The sequence below is a fragment of the Nymphaea colorata genome, chromosome 13, assembly GCF_008831285.2.
Source record: "Nymphaea colorata isolate Beijing-Zhang1983 chromosome 13, ASM883128v2, whole genome shotgun sequence".
NCBI classification, from domain to species: domain Eukaryota; kingdom Viridiplantae; phylum Streptophyta; class Magnoliopsida; order Nymphaeales; family Nymphaeaceae; genus Nymphaea; species Nymphaea colorata.
The window spans coordinates 7,254,827-7,275,374 of record NC_045150.1 but is presented as its reverse complement, the minus strand read 5'-3'; the positions used below and the strand labels follow the sequence as shown (position 1 = coordinate 7,275,374).

The following is a 20,548-nucleotide window of genomic DNA, read 5'->3' as shown; positions in this document are numbered from 1 at the left end:
ATGATCTGCAGACATGTGAGAAAGCACTTGGATTGCTCCCTTCCTCTCCTAATTTAAACATCTTGGAATGATCCTATGCTTTTCTATGGTGTTGATCTCACAAGACATGGTGGCTTATAGTTAGCAATACCAACAGTCCTTTCAAGATCATGATACACACACACACACACACACAGCCTAATAAGGTGAATAGAGCTTTAATGGTAGACCAGATGAGCTGATACACTGGGCAGGCCTTAATTGTTGTATAAGAGATAAATTCCTTTGTGTCATTTTTTATGGAAACTAATAGAGGGAACCGCCTCGGGTGGAGGAGGTGCACTCAAAGGGGCCGGTCTGTCGGCAATGGGACATTTTGTTATGGGCGAATTCTGTAACACAAACAAGTGTTCCATAAATCAATCCCAAAAATTCTGTCAGATTCATGAAACAGTAATGAAATGCTACTAGTGCTAAGTACCCTTGAAAACTTTTAGCGTGTCCCTGTGTTCTCTGCCTCAAAACCATCCAATCAAATGATCCCATCAACACTGCAACTTGACAAATGTGATCCACACTGTTCATTTAACAAAAAAAGTTCTAAATCACATAGTTGGGACATATGAGGAGGAAGGACATAAAAAATCCCCAATCCACAATTCGTCTAGATTCAATAAGTTAAAAGATCATGATTTTATTTTAAAAACAAAAAAAAAACACGATTTTTAAAAAAGGAAACTATATTGTATCTATCTATGCGATTGTCATAAGATTTAATGAATTTATTAACTGTTTTCTAGACCGAATGAACATACACCAAAACTAGCTACAGTGATTAATTAGTTTCTCAGGATCAGCCGACCATTTAATAATTTGCATTGAATCTGGACTTTAAGGTGAAATATCCCCTTCCACAAGGGGCTGTAGCATCACGATGCGAATAAATGACTGTAAAACGAAAATGATTTTAACCTTCATTTATTGGACACATATCGATATAAGTTTTGAAATTGTTCTTCCCTCCTTTTTGGGTAGGGGTGGGGACGCTTAAGGTGGATTGGTAAAGTGATATTCTTAGAAGTAATATGAATGAAATTGAAAGCATGTTTAATACTGTAAAAAGTCCTACCTATTGAATATATCATGAATTTATTTGGATAGTACTAGCAACTTTTTCAGTGGGGAAGCAAATATTGCAGTTGATCAGTTGTGATTGCCAGTAAAAAGAATTTGGGAGTAACTGAATACATCATTTGTTAGCTACTAGGCCTTAAGCATCGTCGTATGAATGAATCTAATTTGCTGGGTTGCAGAAATTTGTATTAATTTTCATCTAGGCATTGTTCGATTAACATACCTTTGGTTCACCAAGTTTCATTGGCATGAAATTAACCCGGATGCTCCTTGCCTACCAAGACATAGACCGGTAATGGTAAGGCTTAAGAACTTCTTCTGTTTTGTCGACTTAGTGATTCTCAGAGCTGCCAATGTTTATCAACAAGGCCTATTTATTCATGTAAGACGAAACATCAAGGGCCCATTTCCTTTATGTCATAGTTTAGGGCTGTATAGGTTTTATTTGGACAACTTCGAACCCCATCCATAATCATTTCTCTAGCCTTAGGGGAAGTTGGATGGCCTGAAATTTTGATTCTGGAATGAAAACTCCACCTCAAATTGAAATTGAAATGAAAATTATGGTTCCAGTTTCCCTTTGTGCGTTTGATAGACTGGAATTTTCATTCCAAAAAGTTATATTTTAGACAATTTTTTTTATCATGTCCAAATTCCAATTCCTTTGCAGGTGTCTTACTCTTGGCTTATTAGCTATAGTATTTGTAGAAATACACTTATAAATTGGTAACATTTCACGTTGCAATCATGTAAATTTGTAATTCAGAAGCATTTGTAGAAGAATAGTGCAAAAAATTAGTGTTTGCTTAAACTTGTATGGTAAAAGCGCATCTATAGAAGATCTATATACAAGACAAGAATAAGTGGGGTGGTTTCTTTAGAAGATATATACAAGTTTTAAAGATAAGGCCACTAAGAAACCTAACTCACCGAGTTTGTCAGCCATTAAGAGCCTGCTTCATGAGCTAGGAACATAGTCCACTTGGCCCCAGGACCAGCATCATTTTCCTGGACGGCCTTCTTCCATTTGTTTCTAATGCTCTCATATATTCCTGTTCTGTACATTCATGCTACCAATTTTCTCTCTTTTGGTTCATTATCTGCAGTTGAAAGATAAGCCACCATGGGATTAGTTGAAAGAACCTGCAACATGGATCTGCTGACCTTGAAATTGGATTTGGATCTGGATCCATGATTTGTACTAGTTTTCCCATAACAACCATACAATACTTCAAGGTCTCACCAAATATGGATGGCAGATATTTTGCACACACTGAGGGCCCAAATCATGCATGATACATACAGCAAAAACAAAAGAAAATGATGGCAGATTCTCATCACATGATGTCCCGGAAGAACCACTTTATCATCATCGAGCAACTGTCCATTCTCAGATTTCATATTTTTAATGTCCTGAGGACATATTACTATTGACCAACTGTTTTGGTTGTTGCTGAAAGCCACGCAAAAATCTGATTTCTCAATATCCTTGTAGTAGATAAGAGATGAAGGTTGGTAGGATGTCAGTCTCCATTTCAAATCCCTGTTTCAAATCCCTGTAAAAAGAGTTGAAGCTTATACCTTGAAGTACCGAAAGTAGACACTATTTCCCAAGGTGCGAAGGGTGAGGTAGGCTTCAGCCTTCAGCTGGACTGTGGGTCTCTCCTGCTCACTCAAAAATATCCTTTTAAATAATTTGGGATGAGATCAGATCATGTTCTGGATCCGGATTTGGATGTGATATATTGTCTATATCAGATCCAATCTATTTGCTGTCCATTTTTATCCCCAAGAGTGTCTCCTCCTCTCTTGTTCCCCTTCTGTTGCGACCTGACCAGCAGCAGTAGCGGCAGCTGCAGATGCTGCTTCAGCAGCATTGAAGAAAGGTCAGAGGTTAGGAAACAGCTGGACTGTGGCACACATCATATGGTGCCAATCTGTGTCAATAGTTGGAAAACGACTACACGTTTCTGTCTCTCTCGATTTTGCTGATACATCTGGCCTTTCTTCAGCTGGTGGATGATGGCGATAGACCACCGTCGGTCTTTGAATTGAATCCTTCAAGAAAATAATCTCGGAACCGACGGAATTGAATTAAATCGATTAAACATAACAAATTCTTTTAAAAAATGGAAGATAACAGAAAATAAATGGCATTCAGAAGCCACAGGTAACTAGTTTTAATGCAAAAAAAGAGAGGCCACTAAATCTTACACCTGTAAGATGAAGCATGAGTGACACTTTGAGGTACCAAAAGTAAGTCTTAAGCGATATGGGGTTGAGTGGAAGCTTTGACTTTCCCCAGCTGCACTTAAACCCCCCGCACCTAAAAATTAGTTTCCATGCAAACCTTGAGCCTTTTCATATGTTTTGCCATTCGATCTTCCAAAGGATTTAGCCACCTGAATCGGCTCTGAGATGCCTTTATCAGAAGGGCAAGAAAGGCTGGTTCTCCCCAACCAAAGGACAAAGAGTTCCATACACCTGACTTGTCAAGTACAAGTTCGATTCGGCCTTTGTGCCTAAAATGCTCTCACTGAGCTCTAAAAGGTTTTAGTTGCTCTAAATCTCTTTGGAGTCCACTGCATGTGTCTTCTTTAATGATGCATGAAGGGGGAGAGCAGGGGAAGCGAACAGATACTTGCATGTGAGCACATGGTTTTGGAGGACAGGGCACGAAACAGTGAGGAGTTCAACTGTTGAAGCGGGGCAGCCTTTCACGTGGTGCCAAGCAGAGAACCAAGAAGGAACAGCACATTTGGCACAGACAGGAGACTGTAAACTTAATCATCAGAATTCACTTCCTCTAAACACCTCACCATCTGGTTGGATCTTTTACTGTTCTGATTTTCTTCTTCATCTGTGGCCGCAACTAACTCCAATGTGGTCAATCTCTGAGAATAAAGAACAAGACAAGAAACATGAGGGAGGGGGGAGGGGGCCCCTTCATAATGGTGGTCAAGGATATTAAAAGGATGTGCAGTTTAACAAAGGCAACTTGGGGGATTAGTCTAAGGGAGGGAATTCACAAGAAATTTTGAAAGGAGCTTTGGGAAGAGGACCTAGAAGTTTAAGGTCATCATTAAAATCTTTGGAGTTTTTTATTGTTAGGATTATCATTTTTTTAATTAGAGTAGCTGGGGACTGGGAGACTCATTAAGAGATTTTCTTTTCCCCTTTTAAGCAGAGATGATTGTGTGTTCTAACTATTGAATGGTACTTCTAAGTTGATAATCAAACTTTTGTTGGTCATAAATTTTTTCCCTTTTTTTTTCCAATTGTCCTTTCCCTGCTCATAAGTGGAACTGTAAATAAGTCAGCTTTGTGTCAGGCCAGTGCTACACATATCCTTCCAAGAAAAAAGCTACTCTGGTTTGGTCACGAAACCCTAACTTTGCTGGGTAAGAAAATGAATCTCAAATTTGATCCATAGGGTTTAAAAATCTATAAAAAAATATATGTACAACCAAAACTACAAAATGGTACTGCATCTTCCTTTTCAAGTTTGACAGCTTAGCCTAAATATATCCGAACCTGTTAGCAGGCTGATTCAAATACAGTTCAGATTTGATCTGTTAGCAACAACTCATGAGATCATATTATTTCCCCTTTTTTACTATAATCTACAGAGGACCATAAATGTAATTCAAAGAAACTTTAAAGGTATCACATTCCATGTGCACTTGATCGAGGCTAATTGAGATGAAGACGAGCAATTTTATATTGGGTAGCCACATTTTTCCTTGACTGGCTGAGCTTGCTTGTTTTGGCTCCAACAGACTACAGCCATTGAAGATTCTCTCACCGACCATCATTGCCCAGCTCCACACACTCCTTGTGTTGCCTCACCACAGACCATGGACTCCAACACCCACACATACTCATTTATTCCTCTTCAAACTTCTATATAACCAGCCTAGCTCCAATTTGCTCTCTTTAGGTGAGTGACCATAGAGGGAGAGAAAAGCTACAGCAGAGAAAAAACAAGGAAAAATGGCCTGCACCCAAGCTCCATTCTCCCCACTGAGTCCTAGAATTTCTTTTTCACAAGATCTTGTTGATGGCGCCGAACTCCCATCGATCAACGTCTCCAGAGACCGCAACGCAGACTTGAACGTGGACGATGATGATGGCGGCGACTTCGAGTTCATTGTGCTAGACACTGGTGGTACAGCAAACAAACACAAGATGTTGTCTGCAGACGAGCTCTTCTTTCAGGGCAGGATGCTCTGCCTAGATCAGATCCACAAGATGTCTTTGGATGAAGAAAGACAAAAAGCGAGTCAAGAGATCAAGCAGTTGGGCAGGATTGATCCAAGGTATGTTGATGATGACCCTTCACCTAGGCCACCTAAGTGCATTGGTGGCCGGTGGAGGGAGCTCCTAAGACTAAAGAGGCAGCAGCCACCCTCTGCTTTCAAGTCTACTTGTAGGCCAGATCAATGGCCGAACGGCGAAAAGATGTCTAATTCCTTAAGCAAAAAAGAAGCCGCAGATCGAGTACAGATATCTAGCAAGAAACTGCAAGTGAAAGTGAAGAAAGAGAGTTTGAGCAGCAGCAGCAACACCAGCACCAGCACCAGTACCAGCAGCGGATGCACCGGCATCGGCTTGGAGAGAAGCACCAGCAATCCTGAGATGCTGAGCTCTCTGTTGCTGAGGAAGAGAGAGAAACAAATGGAGCCGTGCACAAAGAGCTGCTGTAGAGGAAGTAATGGTGTTGACAGATCAAGGTCTGTTAATGTGAGAGTCAGCCCTGTTCTCAATGTCATGCCAATGTACCCTTCCAATGCTTCTCACCTTTTCCCCTTAAGGAAGCAGATTCCAAAGCCTGCTAGATTCACCTCATCAGTAATGGTAGGAGGAAGTGTTGGATTGGCAGACGATGATCAGAAGAGATAGGGAGCTTTTAGTGTTCAAAGTATCACGTTTTCTCAATAATCATCGCTGTCTTATTCTTGTTTGCATCTGTAGCATCCTTTTTCCTTTTGATTTTTTACATATGCCAGATGAAATATTGTGGTGCGCCATAAAAAAATAAATCACCAACTTTTCTTCACAACATATACGGGAGATCAGTGACAGCACTTAACCACATCGGGGAATTTCCAACATCTTTTTTCTTCTTTTCAATGGAAAACGATGGTTGGCTCAGGTCATAGTTACCGCAAGTGATTGAGACCAAGTAGGAAATTGGATCATTAGGAAACTGTGAGTGGAAAGAATGAAGATTACACGAATTCAAGAAATGGGTCTTGCTTCTGGTTATGAGAATCACTCTAACGATATCGTATTATACTTAAATTATTAATTGCCTTGAACTTCATCTGCTAATTCTGAATTTTTACTTGCTCAAAGGCTTTCTTCCAGCACTGATTAAATCAGCATTTTCGAGTGATTCTATATCTCCTTCCTAAGCGCTTCTGCTTGCTGCTTCCCTCTGTAGCCTCCTGCTTCAGAAATCATCTCAAAGTTTGAAATGACATCGAATCTCTCTACTGCTTCTCGCTATTAATGCCGCCTGCCAAGTAACCCTTTCCGGGCAACCAGGTACGGCCCGTGAATGGTCAATTATGCATTTGTTGTGAATTCGACGTGGTGAAAAGCTTCCAGATAAGGCAAAGTGCATTCGAAATGACAAGTATAGGGCAGATAGAAGGCTGTGAAACCTTCAAGATGCATGAATGAACTACAAAACTGACACCTGCCCAAAATTTTCATAGTGTGAAGGGTGAAGTGGAGGTTTGAAAGCCCGAAACTTTTTCTTGTTAGGAATTTAAGGCTGCTTTTTGGACTTAGGTGAGAAGTAAGATACTCATGAATTAATTAGAACAAGGCAGCACCTCCACCATTTTTAGAATCAGTGGACAAACGAATGAAGTAGCACCGATCGAACTAATAGCAGAGAGAAAGAAGGGTCTCATCAGATAGAGAAGAAAGAGTTGCTGTCATTGTGAAAATTGGCGTAGTTAATGGCGGAATCAATAATAAATTGATTCCTTCCATCTGGCGATACAGATGTGCCACATGCCGTACCTCCTTCCCACCCTTTATTTTTTAATATTCTATATTTCCTTATTTTTATATTATCTATTTATTTTTAAATGTGTGCACCTATGTTATAGTAATAACTTTTTAACAATTCACAATCAATTCAGCGAAATTATTGATCTAAGCCAATCCATTCAAGCAACAACTTAGCCAACTTCGTTTTGGTTTCTGGCTTTTACAACAATGTCAGTATCAGCTCCATTGCTGACCAATAAAGCATCGGCTAATATCAGTTTATGTAGGCAGATTTTCCTTTTTATTTAAAAATAATAAAAATTAACTTATAATAATTTTAAAAGGAAAAAGTCCTTGTAAACATGTCGGGCCCATTGCCGTTGCAGTGACGGACCAACACGATGACCAATTATAACGGATAGAATAGGACACAAGACGGACGAAAAGTGTAGTACAAATGACGTGTTTTTGTTAATGCAGTTTTATATGAGTCTTTCTACTATTCTTTAGCCCGAACAAAGTTGATTCAATATTTACTAAAATTGCATAGCCTTTTAAACAATAGTCACCAATGAAGTTCTCGGCCTTTTATCAGCCACCTTTTTCTTGGGTATTTTTTGCAAAAAGGTGCTTTCCTTGTAAAAATTTCAGGAATTCTAAAAAAATAAAATATGTAAAGAAATAATAGAAAATTTATGATACTAAGAGTTTTATAGTATTTTTCTTGTAAATATATTGAACAAGGACATATGTTATAGACTTTTAAAATCAACGACAATGGAAATGCCCACTAAAATACAATTCAAAAAAGGTTCTTTAAAGAGAAATTATCATGATAATATCGCAAAAATATCACTAGAAATACCTTTCAGATGTTCTGAAGTTATGTTCTATTGGCAACAATAACGCGATATTTCAAAATATCACCTATATTTTGTGGCTACTTTCAAGATAGTGAAACATAGCCTAGAAAATGCTTCTTCAGATTTACTGACCCTACCAACAGAAGGATGGATTATTGGTTTACAGGAATGTCGCACAAGTATCATTAGAAATACTTTTTAGATGTTTTGAAGTTATGTTCTTTTGGCAATAATAACACGATATTCCAAATATCGCATATATTTTGTGGCTATTTTCAAGATGGTGAAACATAACCTAGAAAATGCTTCTTCAGATTAACTGACCCTACCAGCAGAAGGATGGGATTATTAGTTTGCAGGAATTAGGTAGACGATGCAGGACTTGGCTCTTGGTTTGGAATGTGTTTAGCACCAAGCTACCACCATTCTGAAAGCTCACTCCCCTTGCAAGATTACTCATCACCTGGGAACTGAACTTGCCTAAGTTCGTATCAAAATTCTAATGACGCCAGAAAATAATGAAAGTACCCACTAATATGAATTGTATTGATCAGCTGTGAGCGTTGAGCAACTTTCCGATACAGGACGGTACTGAGACTGATGGAGAATCGCGGCCTCCGTAAGCACCAATTGAAGATGGTCATACCGATGATTTGATGATGTCAATACCTATGTTGCCATTCATCAGGAGGAATAAAAGAAGAATTTCACTTTCCTAAACCATTCATGAATGAGCTTGGAACAGCATTCCTTGTCCAAGGAGAATCTGTATTACTAGAATATCGATATTGAAAAAAGCCGTCTCACTTAACCAGCAGAAGTGAACCACTTGATCAAAGTCCTTTCAGTCGTTCCTCTCTTGTAGAGAGACATGACAGATGATAAAATGGCGATTATCCTCTCACATACACTTGACAAATGCACCTTTTACATAAATTAGAAGAATTGACCGATCTATTCATAGGCTAAAATACTAGCCTTGCAACAGAACTAATCAGTATCATGAGCATTTGGATAGTTGGGCTTCAATTACACGAAAAAATGGTGAAAGTTGCGTCAACTTTCTACATAACCTGTATGATTCCCACTGAACCATGAATCATGCATCTTTTGCCCACTTCAGCTTCCACATTTCTATTCTTCAGGCACAATAATAGATGAAAGTATGATAGTTGTTCAGTTCTAGGCTTCTAACACTGCTGCATGAACAAAAAACTCTCATTGGAGGTGCAGTATAAACAAGAGTTGAAAGGGAGAAATGATGCATACATCCCTCGACAATCATACAGAATAAGTCACTGAAACGCAACAAATGACCTATCAAAAAATAATATAATTTACAAAGTCTATGTACACACCCTAAAAAATTTACTCTCATGCTTCAATTTTAAGTATCACAATACTGATCACAGCATACTAGCGTGCCATTACCGATCAATTTTACGGATTCCACTGATTGAACCAGAGTCAGAACTCAAGCCTGTGTATTCTAGACTCTAGAACACAAACTGCCATCAAGCGGACCCACTGAACTCCGTTCAAATGAGAAACCCAAGGGTAACTGGAAGGATGATCACTTTCTTTTTCAATAGAACTATGGCAGCTGCAGAACATTCAAAATACAGAATGCTAGCGTCTGAAACGAATAACAATGCATGAGATGTCATCCTTGCTCTTTCTGTTCAGTGCTTCAGTGGTCAAGCGCTTTGCTGCAGCTTGAGGATCTTTAATTGCTCTGACCAAGTCAACAGCTTCTTGGTTTTCAATGACCTGAAGTTAAATATAGCCACATATATAGTGATTAAATCTACCTACTGTTGATTGAAGAAGAGATCTATAAGTAACAAAAGCCCAAAATATTGCTGAGCTATCACAAGTACAGGTGCAGAGCGCCGGTGTGTGGATCCAGCTACGTGCAGCATTTCTCAAAACTATTGAGGGTGCAAATGTAGTATCCGCACATACATACAAGCACACACGGGCACAAACAAGGGCGCTCAATGCACCTAACTCTTACAATTGCTCATTGAAAAAGAAATAATAGCGAACATATCTTATGATGCAAAAATAAGCAAGTGATTGTTCGCAAGTGAATGAACCAAACTTAATAAAACAGATTTGAATCTAAAAACATTAATCCCATGAACAAATAAGTCAAAACTGACATGCAAACATGAAATAAATGAACAAAAAAATAATCAGACAAGTCAAGTAACAAAGAATCAAAGAATATGAGTTTTGCTAAAAGCAAAACAAGATTTAGAAATGGTACAATATTACATAGCATATAAATTGTATATGATAATAACCTAACAAACGTAAGAGCCTATGACTCATTTGACAACACACAGCTTGACTCAATTGAATCTGACATGCACCTAAATGTTGACAGCTTTTTGTGGGTGCTATTGGCTGAATCTGACATGGCTAACCACAATTTCATGAACCATAGTTGCACCGAAACCCACACCAAAAGCCATTGTGCATGCAGCAACGTTGGGTACAAGTACAATCAACATAGCTGAGCTGAGGTGCACGCCCATGCAAAATTTGTCTCTATTTCAAATTTCAACAGTTTGAAAATACAATGAGATTGAGGACCAAGGAGGAAAATATCCACTTGAACAACTTTGAACTACGTCCCATTGACAGCAACAGTGAACCATGGTAGTGAATTGTTTGCTGCACCACCAAGGGAAAGGTCATAGACATTACCTTTTCCAAAGAAATTTTTGTGTGTTTATCATTAGTAATGATATCAAACAATCACCTAAAATTAGAGAAAAAGTCTGCACATGACTTTGTTGATGAACCACCAACATGTCTTACGATTCTAAAGAATTGTATTGGTAGAACGAAGGGGTTCGAACATGATACAGGAATTAAGAAACTTCATTAATCAGCAGAGATAGAAAAAATGACCACCACAGAAAGAATCCGAAACACCATAACATGGAAAGAAAAGAAAAGATTGCACAGAGGCCAAACAGCAAAACATGCTGAAATTATTGGGTTGAAGGTTTGATGCACGAGGATGAAAACAGCCTTAGATTTCTGTAAATATTATACTGAACTTACAGGTACTCAGATCAAGCTCAGAATCAAGGTGATGACAAGACATCATCAAACGAGAAGCATTCATAAGATATGAAACAGCAGGTGGAGTTGCAGATAAATGACATATGCAACAGAGAGAATGAGAATGGATGGTCAGAAAGGCAGAAGGAAACAAGACATAATGAGATGAGTAGAACATGAACAGGTGTTTGGACTAATTGTAATCTAGTTTAACAAGGAAGAATGCTAATTAACTATTCAAAGGAGATTACCTTCCACAAGCCATCACTGGCCAATACAACGAACTCGATTCCCTGGTCCAAACTGATGTGTTTTACATCCGGTTCCGAACTTAAATGTGCTTTAAGGTTTTGATCACCAAATGCACGTGCAACTGCAAGCTGACCATTGACCCTTGGAACATCTCCTGAGATGTTCTTTTTCTTTTTTAGCCAAAGTGACCAACATTGACCAATTTAACCTACTATAACAAATTCAAAGTATTTATTTTAGGTCAGAGACAGAAAAATTATACCTGGAAGAACAGTCACAAAACCACCTCGTTTTTCTATTCTTTTCCTCTCAGTACGTGGTTCATGGTCAACAGTAAGCTGTACAGCTGAGCCTTTGTCACATAGAACAGCTCTAGAATCACCTACATTTGCTATTAGTAATAGTTGTCCATCAATTACAATCGCAGTAACTGCAGTGGATCCACCAGGACCTAAACGTGTAGGGTTTTCTAAAATATACTTGTCTGTGAGGTGGTAGGCAATTTTGATGGATGAAACAGGATCTGTCCAAAAATTGGGCTGCATTGCAAGAAAAAATATACTGAGAACATCACACCAGGCAAAAATGGTAGATAATCTCACAGAAGAACAGGACTGTTGAGAGGGAAGGTTCAATACATAAAAGCAAACTAGTTTGCTAGTAATTGAACTTGCTAAAAGGTTAGAATTAACATGCATTAGAAAGTAGCACCAACAACCGTAATTTCCATATTCGGAAAGCAAATCATAGTAAATGGAAGCTTTCAGAAACTTGGAAACTCACTTTCAAAAAGTAAAAGCCAATGCTTCTACTGCACTTAATAAGCTTCATCAGAAAATTACTTCCAAAAAGGAAAACAAAATAAAAACAGTATTTTCTAAATTAAAATGATGAGCATTTGGTGTTTGAATATTGCATTCTTGTGGTAGAAATAAAAGATCCTCTTAGTCATTATTTTATGAAATGTAAAGAAATAATTTCTCGAAATCTAAAAGATGCATTTGAATGAGTCACAAGATTTATCTAGTATTCATATTATATTCTTCTTGTACCCATTATACATTTCTTACTTGTTATCCTTTGTCCTTCTTAAATACAAATCATGCTTCACAAGTTTCTTGCTTCTTAGTTCTTGCGCCACCTTTAACTGTGATGCCATGAATAAGGACCATGGAGTCATAGATGGTAGCTAATTCAATCAAGAAAGAGCATGTGGAGTATGGTCCAACAATGTTTTCCTGTTCTTGTTCCAATCTGATTCATAAGGATAGATATCTTCCACTTTCAGAGATAAAAATTACCCAGGTTCTTCTTGAATGGATATAGTTAACAAACATAAGACGATTTAAGCAGGAACAAAATGGTAGATTGAAGCATCATAACTCATACCATCTCTAGTAAAAGACAATGTTACAAGTTAACCAAGGAGTGACAGTACTGCACTTGAGCTACCAATACTGGAAAAGTAAGATACCTCTTGTAATATATTGTTGAACAAGTTTGCCTGGAGATAGCTTGGAACACTATCACCAAGATGCCCATCAAAAATTGCAAACAACCCAAGCTCACGACTGTTTACAACCCTGTATTCTGCAACATGATAGTCCTCCATGTCATGACCAGCTTTTCCTTCAACCAGATGAAATCCATGTGTTACTTTGTTACTTGAGTATTTGCTCTTCCCTTTCCCACTGTCGGAGGATGATGCATTCAAACATGTACCCTTCTGCCAGTTAAAAACATACAAGGACGCTTTAGCATCCAAGAATGAGATGTAGGAAACGGTTGACGATTGAACAAATAAGCGAAAGCGTATTATGCCAAAAATTATCACCGAATTCTCAGCTGCTTTGTTAATGTAAAAAGCTGAAAAGCAGCAAGCAACTGGGAAACTGAACTTTATCATATCATATAAGGGAGAAAACGATGAATTGATAATGAATGATCATCAAAAATAAGAAACTGGATAAAATGGGACAATGAAGCATCTTCCAGAAAAAGAAAGAATAGAATGACTAAAGAACAGCAGCTTCGAATTCGAGCAGACGTGTTGGTAATCATACGATATCTAGGCAAACCTTTAAACATCAGAAAATCTATTTCCCAGAGTAATCAGTACAATATTGAATATTCACGTGGTTCGTAAACAAAGTAGACTAAAACCATAATCAACAACGACCAAGACAGGATACTGTGATCCTACTTTCTAACGAAGAAAAGGTAATGTTTCTCGTGCTGCAAACACACGTAACGAGAGGAAAACCCCACACAGTTATTACGAAGAAAGAAAGAAATTAAGAACTAAAGAAAGGAGGACTGCTAACAAAAGGAATAGTAACGGAACACCCAACAAGCAAGAAAAAAAAAAAAAATCACCCGAAACAATTGGAGGGCCCCTAAGAGAGAAGCAAAGAAGTACAATATAATTATGGTTCTGGTTAACGAGATCAACAAAATCGGTGGCCAATCAGAATACTGAAAGAGAAACAACCACCAAGCCGCATAATTTAAAAAAAAAAAGATAAAAGAAGAAAGGAGGATCATATAGATCATTGTGCAACCTTGATCATATTAAGAAGCTCGGTTCTTATAGAGAGGGAAGCGCCAGATTGCCTCTCCATGGCAGTAACATAAAGACCCACGAAGCCAAAACCCGGACAATCCTCAAACTTGTAAGAGCGCACCCTCGTTCTTGAACTCGTAAGACCGCGCCCTCAGCAATCAAGAACGAAGATGAAGAAGAATGAACGCGGAAGCACCCACCCAACTCTTTATAACAAAATTCAAAAGGAGGAGGGGGAGGAAAATTGAGTAAAAGGAAAGCATCCATGTCGTTGTTCCACGAGTTGGGGCCTAAAAGTCGTGTAGGCGGTCGATCGTCTCCACCCGCGCTCAGCTTCTTTGAAGCTTCACACGCTTCACATGCGTTTGACCCTCTCTCTCCCTCTCCCCAACTTCCGTAATTATAGTTCCATCATCTAGTCAAATCCAATGTTTGCATAACCAAAATGGACTACTTTCTCTCTCTGCCGCTACTTTCTTCCTTTTCCACTTTCTAGTATCTGGCTTCCATTTGACATTCTCCACGCGCAAATGCTTAATAAAGGTACTGAGCAGATTAGACATTCGGAAAACCATACTCTGGAAAAGAAGATTTCTGACCTCCATTTTTCTACACCCAGTACTCTTTCTTTTTAAAAGATACATGTCTTAGATCTGTTAGCATTAAGATGCAAAGACTTGCTTCATGACTAAGAAGACAAATAGTCTTATTTTAGAGCACCTCACTTGCAAACTTCCTTGGCTTACATGAATTTGTCATCATAGACTTGGTTTCTTATTAATTTGAGAATTGGGTGCCTAACGTTTTGTTATAGTGCTTAATCATGTCAAGTCTGTTTTGACTGTTTTGATTTGATGGCAGTAAACCCAAGGGGTTTGGCGTAGTTGGTTCTATCAGGAGCTGGTATAATGAGAGTCATCTATTTGATTCTTCTTAGTGTCGACTCCCTAAATAGCTGTAGGTCTTGAAGTAGGTAGGTGAAGGAGCCTCGTAGTATCACACTATGGTCAAACCTTGGAATGACAATGCTCACGTTTTAAGTTTTCAGCGAGTAGGGTTTCCCATTGTCTATTATAAGACTGAAGTTTCTACTCAACTTCTCATTTTTCTTAAAGTACATCGTCTTCTTTCTTTCGGTGACTCAAGCAATCACCTCTGTCACGATTCAACTTGTATGTTAGTGGCTCTCCTTTTACACCACAGAAAATTGACATCCAAAGATTCGAAATGAAAATTGGCCACCTACTAGCACACACTCCATCCATTGTGTCACCCCCTCTAAGACAAACTTTGATTTTAATTGAAATGCTAACTTAACAAATAGATCGCTTCAACCCTTTGAACAAATTATAGATTTAAGAATCTTAGATTTAATATCACTATTACGTCTCAAATCTATGTATTTAAAATAAAGAGATGAGGGTTTGACTTGAGGTCTACAAAACACGATTCAAAAGCCTACAAGTTCCAGGTATAATCCTGCCCTATATATATATAGTTAGAAAATCAAATTTATAAAATCTTAAAATTAAACCTAAAATCTCGTATCATAGTCCACGTAGGTTCTAAAATCCCAAGTAATCAAATAACACCAAGGGAAAACTCAAGTAAGAGAATTAGGGCTTGATCTAGTAAGAATCGTGAACAGTGGTAACCAACCTCACTAGATCTCCCATTAATTTGGACATCTCAGTCATGGAAACTAGAAACCCCACTAGGAGGGGATCCATGGCTTGTTCTTACTTTTCAAGTTTTTCGATTTAATCCAACTTATAAAAATATACTGCGAATCCAACTTATAAGCTTATATCCAGTTCCATCTTTCAAACTGAATCCAAAACCACACTACAATATGTTAAGAAACTACTTTCAAAATGTTTATTGAATATAGGTAATCTATTTAAAAATTAATATGATCTGAGTTTGAGTTTGAATTTGAATCGATATTTATTTAAATATGAATACGTATCTTTATCTGATCTGATGTCATTTTTTAAATACAATTCTGCTATGATTTCTTAATCAGAAATTTTCTGAAGCAATTCAGTCGGATATTGGATAAAAACCGGAATTATTGATGTCGCTATGCAGAACCCAAAATATACTACGAGAAGGATTATTTATGCCTTTTTTACAACTTTAGGGAGCAATGTGACATTTTCCAAATTTTATGCATACATTTTTTTTCATTTTCATTTTCATTTCTTGCCATTGTCATGTCATTTGGTTTTGTTTTTGTCCTTGAATTATCCACTAGATGATAGGATGTGCCACATTAGACTCCAAAAATAGGCTTGGTACCTGAAGTGATGAGAAAGGACGGGGTTTTGACTCTCATTAAAAAAGTAAGATAAAATACTCTTTTTGCTCATCTCTATAGCGTCATATGTTCAAGAAAAACTTGGTTGTCTGTCTTCCCTCATTGAAAAAATGAAGCATCTTCATTATCGTCACTATTAAAAAAACATATCATATGGTTGTTAGATTGAACGAGATTCTTTAGGATCACCTACTCTCGGCCGACTAATGGAGAGAGAGAGCCTCCCATATGGACAAAGAAAAAAAAATAGTGAACTCATTACGAGCGATCAAACAGTCATGATGTTGAAAGCTTATGTTACTTTATATATACATAGAAAAATTGAATTGGTGACTAGTTTTTTAGACTCACCCAGCCATCTAATCAGCACCGTTTGATCCAACATGATGGACGGTTAAAGAAAAATAAAGAGAAAAAAGTGATGAACATTTTTGTTATTTAATATTAGTTTACATCTTTTTTTCTTGTTTTTCTTTCAATCGTTCATCTGTTTTAAATAGACGGATACTTGAGTGATTCTAGATAACCAAAGTAATCGTCCACTATACATATATATATATATGTATATATATATATATAGACGTTGGATAGAGAGATAAAAATAAAAAGTTTGTTATTAAAAAACAACTGTCGCATGAGCATTAAATTATTGGTGCTTTCAAAAACGACTCATGACAATTTTAGCTATGGGTTTTTAATTTTTAGCCATCCGGTGACATGCATGGTATTGTATGTGTGCATATATATATATATATATATATATATATATATATATATATATATATATATATATATATATATATATATTCATATCTGAATGCTGGATCAATGATGCCAGATAAATGAAAATTAAAAAAAAATTGATGCTAAAAATACAACAAGACCATTGTCCACCATAAACTGTCTTTCAATATATATATATATATATATATATATATATATATATATATATATATATATATATATATATATATATATATATATATATATATATATATATATACCTCTTTGATTATAGTGACTCTTCTATGCATACTTTTTTTTTTTAGCGGACAAAGGACAACATTTTGTAATTTTAGATAAATGATAGGAGCCGGACAAGTTTTTTTCCCGTTAAGGTGTGCTTCATTCCTAAACTTCACGGTGAACAAACTGTGGAATAGAAAGGAGTAGGGGGTGGGATCTCAAATATTAAAAAAGAAGACGAAAAAAAAAAAGGGCGTCGGGTCGGGTCCATTGAAGTAAGGGGAAGAGGAAGAGAGGAAAGGGTTCGGTCAAAATGGAAGAAAACTCAAAGGGATTGTCCTTTTCATCTACGTTCATTCAAGAAGGGGAACAGAAGACGATTTCGACTTCCTCAAAAGTCTAACTTCAACTCCAACCTTCGGGTCTCAACGTATCACATCGCGTTGAAATGGGGAAATGATCAGCAGTGAAGAGGCAACATGGTGCCTCCTTCCCAACCCCTGACCATATACGACGGACTCATTGTACTTCCACAAGTTCTATTCTGCCTTTCCAACGAGATCCATCTCTCTCTCTCTCTCTCTCTCTCTCTCTCTCTATATATATATATATATATATATATATATATATATATATATATATATATATATATATATATATATATATATATATATATATATAATCAGAGCTTTATATCGTAAAATGTATATTTCATCGCTGAAAACCATGACCAAACAACTCAACATTGTATTCACCTTTTGGGATGACTTTTAGCAACACAAATAACCAACCAGCTATAGAAGTGTATATATATATTTGGGGTGATCACGGTCATTTCAACCAACACAAATAACCAACACAAATAACCAACGATCTGATTTCGGGTCCAAATTACCGTCACGGTCATTTCAATTGCAGTTGTTCTTTATCCATATACTAATGCCCCGTCCTGACTTTGGTATACGAAGATCCGACCCGTTTGCCCACCAAGTCAATAACACAGGAACATCGTCTTAACTCCATACAAGTGACATGTCATATATATATATATATATATATATATATAACGTGACTCGCGTGGTTAGTACCAAATTTATTCGATCTTTCCTTCTCACCTTTAGAGAATCAATAACATTCAAACAGATCACGAGAGAGAGACTATGTTGCTTGAAGCAGCGTATGTTCTGGTCCATACACTTGCTTGGTCCATCTATTGAACACTTAGTCCGACTGAGAGACGCATATGACTCCCCGCCCCCTGTTAATTTCCACTGTCAAACTTTGATGGCGACCTCGTTTGGTCAACCCCCGGCGACGTGGCCGTGGGCATTCATGCAACCTGTTGACTGGAAGCTCGCTGGATCCATCTTCAGATATTTTATTGGTTTCGTACAGGGGCGTGCTTAGGCCGTGGGTTAAAAAAAAATTATATTAAAAAATTTGAAAATTCTTAGTTGTCTAATGTATTTTTTTGTATTTTGATTTAGTTTGACGCTACTCAGATAAGTTCGTTGAACCATTTTGTTCGCCCGTGAAAAAAAATCTTAGCTTCGGCCTCTGGTTTTGCGTGATTCTACGACTAACTTTTCCATGTTGTTCACAAGCCCAAGTCAAACGTATTGAAGTGATGTGTTGATTACACAGACTCTCCTTCTAAAATTGTGTGGACACACTTCACAAATCTAATGGCCACTGTGGGTGGCGCCGGAAGTCGAAGACTTTCACATCAGGCTTCAACCATGTCATTCCATTGCTCGATTAGCTCTCTTCCTTTTCCAGATTTTGAAAGTTGATACTAAATCTTTTCATGCCTATGAATTTGACTTTGCGTAACTATTTCCAAAGAATGACGGCACCAATAACTAAAGCAATGGGTTGCCAACGAACAAATTTATTGATTTGGCAACCGCACTAAAGGTGAATCATTAATTCTCATATTTGTAACTCTTTATTGTTAGAGTTGACTAGAGATTTCTACTATTTCAAAATTGAGTTGAGGTATTAGTTTATTGGGAGACATGTCATGTACTGGGTGCACATCACCACATAACAATTAAGACACCTCTTCTCTAGCCCGGCTTAAAGTCAAGGGCTGGCTGTATAAAGAGTTGAGGATACAACCCACAGAAAACAAATAAGCATATATATATATATATATATATATATATATATATAAGGGACGTATGTCGCATGCAAAAAAAAATGCACTTCAAGGACGTTTCGAAGCACAAGGGTGAAGCACAAGTGTCCATAAAGTGTATGCCTCACCTGTTGAAGCGTACACTTCAACCCAAGGTTTCTCATCTTTGTGTAATGTCACCAATGTAATGCCAAAATCCAAATTTGATCAAAGAGCTTGAAAGTGCATTTTCTTGTGGTATCCATATGGCCAAAAAGCGTACAGAGTATATGATCTTGAGCCTCATAAAATTATGTCAAGTCGTGATGTAAAATTCTATGAATGTCTTTCCATTCAAAGATCATAATGATGAAAAGTATCTTGTTTGTTACCTCTTTCTATTCCTGATCAAGAACTGGGGTATCCATATAGCCAAAAAGCGTACAAAGTATATGATCTTGAGTCTCATTAGATTTGACTTTGCGTTGCTCTCAAAGAAAACACAGACCATCAATCCTACTCAAATACTTTTATTGTGGAATTGGAGTTGCTGATTGTAACTCACCTGCTCCATCATCAAGTGAGTCAAAACACAGTAGCAAATTTTCTTTATCTAAGTACATGTCCTTTGAGAGTTTCTCTACACCTCATAAACCATTTCTAGTGGCCATCTCTAAAGATTTTGAACCATCCTCCTTTAGTCAAGCGGTTAAGCATCAATGTTGGCGTGACACCATGACTGCTGAACTTAAAGCACTAGAAGAGAATGAAACATGAGATTTGGTGCATGCTCCAAAAGGCGTAAAACCCATAGGGTGTAAGTGGGTTTAACGAATTAAATACAATTTTAATGGAACAATTGAGAGGTTCAAAGCAAGGCTTGTGGCCAAAGGATATGCCCAAGTTGAAGGCCTTGACTATCATGACACTCATGATCCTGTGGCAAAGCTTGTCACGGTGAGGACTTTGCTTGCTGTTGCAGCCCAAAACAATTGGGTGCTGCATCAAATGGATGTCCACAATGCATTCTTACATGGCGATTTGGACGAAGATGTATATATGACATTGCCAGCCAGTTATGGCAGTGAAGGGGAGACTAGAATATGCAAGCTTAAAAAAACATTATATGACTTAAACAAGCGCCAAGAAACTGGTTTTCAAAGTTTTTCACAACACTTACATACTATTGTTTTAGTCAATCAAAAGCAGATTATTCTCTCTGCACACTGCTCGACAAAAATTGCTATATGGCTGTCATTGTCTATGTA

At 37.5% G+C, this 20,548-nt stretch overlaps 2 protein-coding genes across 3 annotated transcripts; one reads left to right on the top strand and one right to left on the bottom strand.

Annotated features, from left to right (window-relative positions):
* Positions 1–4,491: 4,491 nt before the first annotated feature.
* On the top strand, positions 4,492–6,177 carry LOC116267119 (uncharacterized). The gene has a single exon (XM_031648696.2). The coding sequence runs from the start codon at positions 5,107–5,109 to the stop codon at positions 6,013–6,015; it is 909 nt and encodes a 302-aa protein (XP_031504556.1). The 5' UTR covers positions 4,492–5,106; the 3' UTR covers positions 6,016–6,177.
* Positions 6,178–8,759: 2,582 nt separating this feature from the next.
* LOC116267155 (probable protein phosphatase 2C 44) lies at positions 8,760–14,337 on the bottom strand. 2 transcript variants are annotated; one of them, XR_004175523.2, is made up of 6 exons: positions 13,874–14,337; positions 12,787–13,038; positions 11,575–11,851; positions 11,312–11,466; positions 9,414–9,752; positions 8,760–9,181 (listed from the first exon to the last, which is right to left on the bottom strand). XR_004175523.2 is itself a non-coding variant. In XM_031648749.2 (5 exons), the coding sequence occupies exons 1-5, from the start codon at positions 13,931–13,933 to the stop codon at positions 9,612–9,614; spliced, it is 885 nt and encodes a 294-aa protein (XP_031504609.1). In that variant the 5' UTR covers positions 13,934–14,337; the 3' UTR covers positions 9,334–9,611. The 2 variants fall into 2 exon arrangements, 1 of the variants encoding a protein (XP_031504609.1); XM_031648749.2 differs by lacking the exon at positions 8,760–9,181 and having other exon boundaries at positions 9,334–9,752.
* Between the last annotated feature and the right edge of the window lie 6,211 nt (positions 14,338–20,548).